This window comes from Phlebotomus argentipes, unplaced genomic scaffold, assembly GCF_947086385.1.
Source record: "Phlebotomus argentipes unplaced genomic scaffold, Phlebotomus argentipes genome assembly scaffold_4, whole genome shotgun sequence".
Classification (NCBI taxonomy): domain Eukaryota; kingdom Metazoa; phylum Arthropoda; class Insecta; order Diptera; family Psychodidae; genus Phlebotomus; species Phlebotomus argentipes.
The window spans coordinates 922,927-931,706 of NW_026776174.1; the positions used below are offsets into that span (position 1 = coordinate 922,927).

Here is an 8,780-nt window from a genome sequence, read left to right on the forward strand (position 1 = left end):
TTCAGTCCTGACGACAGGCACGGCGGATGTGACGATGAAACGGTGCCCCAATTAAAATTCATGACAGTGAGTGGAATGGATGACGCTCAGAGATTGGTGAAAGAATTCCCAGGGAAGTTCTCCGCACTTGTCGCAAATATTGAAATGCAGTGCGATTTGTGGGAAGCATGGTGCCTCTCTGAGACACCAGAAGATTTATCAATACCACTGATGCCACACTTGAATAATTTCGAGAAATTAATGGTGTTGCGATGCTTCAGGCGTGATCGACTACATCGCGCCATTCACAAGTATGTCATCAGTGAATTGGGTGAAGAGTTTGTGGCGCCCTTAATCATCAATTATCACGAAATCTACGCGCGAGCATCACCAAGTACTCCCGTGGTTCTAATCGTGGCGCCAGGGACGAATCCCACAGAGGACATTGTGAGGTTCTCCACATCGCCGGAAAGGGTGCGGATGATCTCGCTGGGGGTGGGACAGGAGGAGAGGGCGTGGAGGATGCTGGAGGAGTGCAGGAAGTCTGGGCAGTGGCTTCTGTATGAGAATGCTCACAATCTGCCGAAATTTATGCGACAGGTGGAGCAACATTTCCATCAAGCTCGTGTCGCCGATGAGAACTTCCGACTCTGGATAACAATGGGCGAAAGTGAGGCATTTCCCACCGGTCTCTTGGAGAAGGCGGTGAAAATTGTGACTGAGATCCCAAAGGGGCTGAAGTACAATCTCAAATCCACCATCAGTCGCATTGAATTTGAGACACTGGAAGCGTTTGACCATCCCGCCCTGAAGCCCCTCATCTTCGTGCTCACCTTCTTTCACGGTGTCATGCAAGAGAGGCGCAAGTTTGGCAAAATTGGCTGGAACATCCCGTATGAGTTTAACGACGCCGACTTCAGCATCTCCTTGCAAATCCTCTGCCTCTACCTCACCAAAGCCCTCACGTCGCGGCAATCAAGAATCTCCTGGGATGTTCTCAAGTGCCTCATCGGTGACATTGTGTACGGCGGCAGAGTGTTTGATGAGTACGACAATCGAGTTGTTGCGTGCTATATTAGTGAATATTTTGGGAATTTCCTCTTTGACACCTTTCAGCCCTTTCACTTCGCCCATGACTTTAGCGTTCACTACACCTTTCCTGTCACAGCAACGCAGCAGCACTTTATCGGTGAGTCTTTTAGCTCTCTTAGCAAGGAAAACCTTTCTTTCTGCCATAGAGATAAGGGATGATAGGAAGCGAGAGAAGCAATTTTACTTATTCACAAATCGCTCTTTATCGTTTCATGAATCAATTTCATCAATAATTAATTATTATTCCTCGTAAAAGCTCTGTCTTTAATGGAATCCAAGGGTAAAAACACATAATAAAAGCTCGAAGATTGTTTATCGTGAGATTGCAAGATGCTGAAGACGAATATAAAGATATCCTGAAAAATATTAATAGCCCAGAAATTACTTATTCAATTCCCACTCTTGTTACATTTTCCAGCTATAAAAATAAGAACTAATTAGATGTGATTCTGTGGAAGTGATCAGAGTTGAAAAAGGGTCAATTTGGACAGATAACTGCAATAATTGAGATTATACATAATCCGATTAATACCTCTAAATGACTTCAGAAAGTTATATTTTCACAAACAATATGCGTATAATCTGAGAGACAGTGTTATATTGTTGTCTCAAGTGCACTCTCAGGTTACTATAGTGAATTTTCCAGAAGCACTCATTCCTCCTCTTCTGTCTTTTGTATGTCAAAGAACTTTATTAACTCTGCTTTGGAGAAAATGCTCTTTCGCTGAGAATATAAACGTTCACCTAACCACAGAAGAGTGTAACTTTTAACGTAAAATGTGCTTGAGCAAAACTCAATTATACAGTTTTGAGAGTGCATCCACGATTTTTTTTTGTTTATACACTCTTATACAACCATCAGGAGCAGCGCGAGAGGGAATTAAAGGACTATATAAAGGAAGGAGATCGGACAATTAAAATAACGAACAATGAGAAATATCCCAGAATCAAGAAAACTAACGCCATAATTTTAGCACTTTTGAATTATCTCTCGCTGCCTTTTCTCAAATTACATGTTAATTAAAAAGTGTCGAGAGTTGGTAAACAGAATTGTATCGTATATTTTGAAAAACAGTCCAAAAGGTGACAGAATGAAAGGAAATTGTGATAGTTTCAATTCTATTTGGCGTTGAAAATACGCAGATAGAGAATATATAATAACATAATTCCATGCTTTCGCCTCTCTCTCACTCTCATTCGCTCTCTTTTTCTCTCTCTCTCTCTCCGAAGGGAGAGACATTATTTAATAAATAATAATAAAGCCAATATGAATAATAAAAGCCAATGTAATGCAATTCGGAATAATATCGGGGAGAATTCAGAGCGAAATATAAATTTCTATCGTATGTTAATCACATACACCGCAAATGGATTGCCTTTTACGGGAAAATGTATAACATTATTGTAATAAACAAAATGCAATTACTAAAATTCAGATGTAATTTCGCGGCAATTAGTGCAAATTCTGCCAGAATTAGTGTTAGGTGTTAAGCTGCCAATTGAAGCATTAGACATATTTTCCTCAACATAACCACTGGATTGGCCAAATTGAAATTTACTGCAGTTGACCATGTATCTGTCAATTAATTAGATTTACATATAATTGTTGCGTATATCTTTGACTGTAGATATAATCGATGGATTGCCTTTGATCACATCCCCTGAACTGCTGGGCCTCAACTCAAATGCCGAGATAAACTACTACAAAGCCTCCATGGCGGGGATGTTTAGGAAAATGGTGAAGTTTCAACCCAGAGAAGGTGACCCACATTTTAAAGCATGCTTCTTAAATTAAAATTGTGTCCTCACTACACTTTCCAATTGCTTTCAAATCCCTATAACTTTGCAAACTTCTTCTTTTTTTCCCCCCGTGTAATTGTTTCTCCACTTTCTTGCGCTCTCTTGACCTCATTCATCTGCGACTGCGACTCTGGGCGACGCTAACGTATGGAAAAATAATAAATACAACATTATACGGTATCCAAACCAGTGATTTTATGGCAGCACCTTTCGGGTGAGTAAATTGAATTTAAATTCTTTCACGGAATGAGACAAAAATTCAATTATAAAACGTATAACTCCCGAGTGAACTCCTTTTTGCTCTTATACAACTGGGAACATTTTCTCCCTCTTCTCTTTGCCTTCATTCTATTCGCTTCTATTTTTCAATTTTACTCCAATATTTTCAATTTTTTGCTAATTTTTTTTCTCCACACTCAAATCCTCACACAGTCCAAACCCTTTTTCTCCCTGTTTTTTTTCTGTGTGTCTTTGGAAAGCAATCCAAAGTTGTTCGCATTCGAATGAACGATTTTCAGGAGAAATTGTGTCATTTGTGAAGCCAAAAACAAAGTGGAAATTTTCTTGGAATTGCAGAGAAGTTTACATATTTAAACGGTCTCATTAGGACAACTTTGCATTTTGCATGAACTTTTTGTTGTTGAGTGAGGGAATTTTTTTTTTCAAAATTTCCGCTTTGCATATTCAATTTTGCTCATTTTGGGCAGTGAAAAAAAAAGCCACTCTCGCTTCCAATACGCTCAATTGAGAAAACCTACCTTTCCGCGTGTGTGAGCATTGCGGCAACCTTCATGGGAAATCCCTTCAGACAAGCTCGGCATGAGCCAAATCCCAAAGTCTGACTGGCGGTTATGTTTTGTGCGAAATGAAACGCAAAAGCGGTTGAAGAAGATAATTAATATGTGATTTTTTATATGACTTTTTAATTGTTTTGTTTGCAAAGCTAGGCTTTGCTGTGAATCTTTTGGGGTGAGACGAGAAGATGCTAAGCCAATGCGTAAGAATAAGACTGATGATGAGTTAAGGACTGAGACATGAGTGCGCTGGAGTTTTTCCACTGTTTTCTCTCTTGTGCGTGTTTTCCAGGTGAGACGGACACTGAGGCAGATGATGTGACGCGAGAGAGTATTATTCAGGATATTGCCAGTGATATCTTGGGTAAATTGCCAAAGCAATATGACATTGAGAAGGTGAAGAAGGCCTATCAGATTAATATAACAGCCACGGGGGTGGTGCTCATTCAAGAACTCGAGCTGTTCAACACCCTCATACGCCACATAAAGGAACACTTAATTCTCCTCAAACAGGTTGAGACAGACAGTATCATATTATTTCCACGAACACACTAAATGGTTTGATGGCATTTGATTAAATTATGATTAATTTGCATCAATATTAATGTTTGACTCTCGCTCTCTCTCTCTCGCTCTATAGGATTTTCATTAAAATTTCAATGGTGCTCCAAAATGGGAAAATGTTCTTTGCATTCATGGGAAACTAATAAAATTGCTCATTTTCATTTTAATTTTGCACCAAATTGCATTTCCAATTGATTTTCTATAATATTTAAATCGAGGGCGTGATGTCAATGTTTGAATTTGAGCGAAATTGCTTGCTTTATCGTACGCTAAACTAAACAATAAGAGAATTAACAAAATATTTTTCATCCTTTTTTCCACGGATTTCACTTCAGCATAGAAGTCACACCAAAACCTATTGAATTGAATTTAATTCAAATGATTTTTTTTCCCGATAAACATCGCGAAACTCATTTTTTATGCACCTCAATGACGATTGGTGTTATTAATTTTTGATTGAAAATCATTATGAAATTAATCAATTTAATTAATGTATTATTTATCGAGAATCTGAAGTGAACACTATAAAAATAAATTATAAAATCACATTTCGCTATTCGGAGAATTTTTCATTGACAGTAAAGTAACAGAAATCGGTAAAATTATTTTTATGTCATCTAATTTGAATTTATTTATTTTTTTAAATTCAATTTATCAAATTATCTCTTCAGTCACAGAGAGTTCAATTGTGGGATTTCATTGAATTTAAACAAATTCACATCGAAAAGCCATCAAAATTAATTTATTTAAATGCATAAATGAAGCCATTCATTCTCGCCACAGGCTTTAGCTTCCCATATATTTTAAAGTCCAATAGCGCTTACAAACATGCGAATGTAAGGAAGAAAGGCAGGGAAGAAATTAAATACCTTTTCTCTCTTCAGGCACTTTCCGGGGACGCCCAAATGGATGAGGTTCTGGATGATGTGGTTGAAGCGCTCTTCGCTGGAAGATTGCCCAACGAATGGAGGAAATACGCCCCGGAGACGTGCAAGCGGCTCGGCGGATGGATCGATCATCTTCAGAGGCGGAATCAACAGTACAAGTACTGGTCACTGTCCGGAGAGCCACTCGTCATTTGGCTGTCAGGACTCCATGTGCCGAAGAGCTACATAACAGCGCTCATTCAGGTACAGAAAGGATCAATCTCGATGGCGTTTTTCTCGGAATTTCCCCATAAGACAACCCTTTAATCCGCGTATTTCCAATTTCGCATATCGCAAAGCTGAGAGTTTTCCAAATGGATTTCTAGGGTTCTTCAGATAATTTCAATTAACGCTTCCTTTCTTCTCTTCAATTGTTAAAATCTTCCTACAAATGGCGGAAAAAAACATTTTCCGAATGGTTGAATTTGCTGATGTTCACAATCTGAAGAATTAGTTTTTATCATTCTTTAATGACTTTTCTATGACAATAATACAACTTGATTAAGAATGATTATCTTCGTGGGCAAGAGTGAAACTTGGGAGAGGAAGGAACTTCTTGAACCCTTCAAGGAGTTCTCCTCTATAGCTTCCTGTCAGTGGGGAAACGCCACATTACACAGTATGTGTGTGGCAAAAGTTACTTCACCGACCCAAGAGAGTAAATATTTGACAACCAAGAAGCCAGAATATGTGCTGAAAATTAGAAATTTCAATACTGGATAACTATTACTGAAAATTCTTGGTAAATTAAGGGTTATTTCTCCTTTGTTGAATCATCCATCAACCACTGGCTTTATTTGTGGTTTGTCTGAAAATCACACCAATTGTGATGGAGTTTCTGTGCTTTAATACATTGCCGGAATTCGAATCAATTCGTCTCTTGAGGAAAAGGTGAAGAAAAAGGGCAAAAAAGTGAGAAAATGCACTTTTATGACTTTCTCACTTTTCTCATGTCTGCGCGGAAACCCTTCAGATTGCCGCCCGAGAGAACAATTGGCTGCTGGAGCGATCGACAACTTTCACCACGGTCACAGATGTGCTCATTGATGATGACATCGAGGAGCGACCGAATTGTGGCTGCTACACAAGTGGTCTGTTCCTCGAGGGCGCTCGGTGGGAATCCACCCTCAACTGCCTGGCCAAGTCACACCCGAAAGTCCTCATGGAGCAACTGCCCGTGGTTCTCGTGACCCCCATGGAGGAGCACCGTGTCAAGTTGCAGGTAAAGTAAAAGCAGACAAACTTCTCTTCTCGTGCTCATTCTGCCACCCAAAAACTTTGCAGAACATTTTTCAAGCGCCCGTCTACACGACCTCAAATCGCCGAGATAAAAAGGAGCAGGGCTTTGAGTTTCAAGTGGAGCTGAAAACCAACGTTCACGAGAGTTTCTGGATACTTCAAGGAGTCTGTCTGCTGCTGAATACTGATTAGGGAGCCACTGTGTCGCTCAGAGTGGAGTGAATTCACTTGGAAATTGATATTTTCCACAAATAAATTTGTAACGAACGCTATTTAAATGCAATTTAAACTAGCAAATCGCGATATTTCCCCTCATTTTTCGCCGGGAATATCGCCAAAATATCGGCGGGAAGAAACATAGAATGTCTGGGGGCGGATTTTTCGCGGAGGAAACGTGGGGAAAATCGATTTTCTCGCAGTGCCCATTCAACTTCAGCTGTGAGACGTAGATTTGTGAGATTCTCCTGGATTGAAAAGAGTTTTGGGGCGATGGAAGACAGTGGAATTGACAGTGGAGAGAAAAATGTAAGTCAGGAAGCGCAGATTGTGATTTTAACGATTTTATTGAAAGCTGATGAGCGCCAAATGTTGCAGGAAAAGATAGTCCTCGGTGGTGTTCGCGAGAGTGAGGAGAGTTCCTCCAATGAGGACGAGATTGAGGTGATCTTTAGAGGTGTTCCCAGTGCCTCGAAGACGACTTATGTGCCGCCCACGAGCAGTTGTCGGATGATGCAGAGGAAGTTGGAGTTGAAAGTGGAGAGAGCGAAGAGAACTTACCAGAAACTCCTCAAGACTGACGATTCACCACAAGTGCGTGACGATTTGGAGGCTCTCAAGATCTTTTTCTGAAGATTTCTCGCCTCTTTTTGCAGACCAAGTCATCAAACATCATTCCAATAAATCGCCTCCAAATTCCCGGACACGTGGAAGATCAGCCACTTGTGGAATACAAGTCTGATCACAGTGATGACGAACTGTCCCCGTCCTTCTTCCCCAACAGCAGAACAGCCCTCAAGAAGCACGACTTCGACACATTCAGCATACAAGAGCTTCCAGTATCGAATTCCGAGGACGAAGACTCCCAGACCCTTGAGCTTGTGCCTCCGACTTCCGAGGATCACTTCCTCACGAAGTTGACCAATCTATTTTGCTGTGGCAATTGAGTGTTTTGAGCGTTCAAAGCATATATTTACTTTCGACTTCTTCTATGGCTAAAAATTGTTAATAAATTTGCGAGAATTTTCGCTAAGAAAAAAGAAAACATCGAAAACTCGTCTAACTTATCGACATTTGCCATCTCGCTCTCGCGCTGTCAATGCGATAAACAGAAGAAGTGTCAAAATGGAGCATTTGTACAGCAAGTAAATAATGTTTTTTTTCACACCTTAAATCACATTCATCAGCCGAACACTTCATCGCAATCATTTACTTAACTAGTTGGTCATTGATTTGTAGTCACTAATTGTTGTTATAATGCTCAGGAGAGACAGAACGACGATCGGACAGTTTGCCGTTCTCATCCAGTTCATGGAGGAGAATGTTGCCTTTGCCAAACAAAAGGCCAGAGGAAATATGTACGAGGATGGCGTGAGAGAGACGTGGAAGGATCTGGCGGATCAGCTGAACTCCCGCGGGCCGCCTGTCAGGGACTGGAAGACGTGGCGGAAAGTCTGGAATGACTTCAAGTTCGAGACGCGGAAGAAGATAAAGCTGTCGAAGATGCACAAAACCGGCAGGAATGGACGTGTTGGACTGCCCCAGAGATCTCTGGAGCTGTCAGAGAATCAGCGACGAGTGACGAAGCTCCTTGGGTTGGATCCCATGGAGTCTGACAATGAGCAGGACGCGATTCTGCTGAATCCAGCTGAGGTGAAGAGATCGCCTTCGTCAATGGAATCCAGCAGTAAAATAGAATTCGTCTCGATGAGCAATGACAATTACGAGAATGACGAGGAGAGTTCCGAAGACAGAGCCGAGACGCCGCTGATGAGCTCTGTCCGGAGGATGTCCGTCTCTGCGGCTGACATCACGCGATCTGATAGTCACATTCACGAGCACCTCCAAGTCGTGATGGAGCAGCACGCGCGACTGCAGAGCATGGAAGAGCGACGCTTGGAAGTCGAGGAGCGGAGACTGGCTGTTGAGGAGGAGCGACTGCACATCGAGCAGAAGCGCCTGGCGATTGAGCAGCAGAAGTTGGCGTACGAGAAAGAGCGCTTCGAGAGGGAAAAGGCAAGATGGAATGTTGAGGAAAGCAATGCTAAAGCTGCTGATAAATCAGCGGATCAAACCAAAAATTGTAAATAAGATTATTCGGCTATTTTAAACTCTTTATATCCAAATAAATATGTTACGAAACAAAATTTGCATCTCTTTTTCAATTTTC

The 8,780-nt window shown here is 41.1% G+C and overlaps 3 protein-coding genes across 4 annotated transcripts in view; all 3 read left to right on the top strand.

Moving 5' to 3' along the window:
- LOC132257800 (dynein axonemal heavy chain 10) overlaps window positions 1–6,605 on the top strand; it is a 37,055-nt gene extending 30,450 nt beyond the window's left edge. Inside the window, exons 42-48 of the mRNA XM_059754834.1 lie at window positions 6–1,168; window positions 2,700–2,831; window positions 3,062–3,085; window positions 3,958–4,178; window positions 5,114–5,359; window positions 6,129–6,377; window positions 6,440–6,605. Coding sequence (XP_059610817.1) covers window positions 6–1,168; window positions 2,700–2,831; window positions 3,062–3,085; window positions 3,958–4,178; window positions 5,114–5,359; window positions 6,129–6,377; window positions 6,440–6,586 — 2,182 coding nt within the window. The 3' untranslated portion in view covers window positions 6,587–6,605. The remainder of the gene's footprint in view (window positions 1–5; window positions 1,169–2,699; window positions 2,832–3,061; window positions 3,086–3,957; window positions 4,179–5,113; window positions 5,360–6,128; window positions 6,378–6,439) is intronic.
- Window positions 6,606–6,817: 212 nt separating this feature from the next.
- Window positions 6,818–7,648, top strand: LOC132257593 (uncharacterized). 2 transcript variants are annotated; one of them, XM_059754567.1, is made up of 3 exons: window positions 6,818–6,919; window positions 6,989–7,204; window positions 7,267–7,648. In XM_059754567.1, the coding sequence occupies exons 1-3, from the start codon at window positions 6,884–6,886 to the stop codon at window positions 7,555–7,557; spliced, it is 543 nt and encodes a 180-aa protein (XP_059610550.1). In that variant the 5' UTR covers window positions 6,818–6,883; the 3' UTR covers window positions 7,558–7,648. The 2 variants fall into 2 exon arrangements, with proteins under 2 accessions (XP_059610550.1, XP_059610549.1); XM_059754566.1 differs by having other exon boundaries at window positions 6,818–7,204.
- A 26-nt stretch (window positions 7,649–7,674) lies between these two features.
- LOC132257592 (myb/SANT-like DNA-binding domain-containing protein 4) lies at window positions 7,675–8,747 on the top strand. The gene is made up of 2 exons (XM_059754565.1): window positions 7,675–7,755; window positions 7,876–8,747. The coding sequence occupies exons 1-2, from the start codon at window positions 7,736–7,738 to the stop codon at window positions 8,699–8,701; spliced, it is 846 nt and encodes a 281-aa protein (XP_059610548.1). The 5' UTR covers window positions 7,675–7,735; the 3' UTR covers window positions 8,702–8,747.
- Window positions 8,748–8,780: the final 33 nt, after the last annotated feature.

What these genes read in the sequence shown, in the direction of transcription:
- LOC132257593 (XM_059754566.1), top strand. Translation starts at nt 6,884, where the DNA reads ATGGAAGACAGTGGAATTGACAGTGGAGAGAAAAATGTAAGTCAGGAA. An exon ending in AGACTGACGATTCACCACAA is followed by an intron (nt 7,205 to 7,266) that starts GTGCGTGACGAT and finishes CTCTTTTTGCAG; the next exon opens with ACCAAGTCATCAAACATCAT.
- LOC132257592 (XM_059754565.1), top strand. Translation starts at nt 7,736, where the DNA reads ATGGAGCATTTGTACAGCAA. An exon ending in ATGGAGCATTTGTACAGCAA is followed by an intron (nt 7,756 to 7,875) that starts GTAAATAATGTT and finishes TATAATGCTCAG; the next exon opens with GAGAGACAGAACGACGATCG.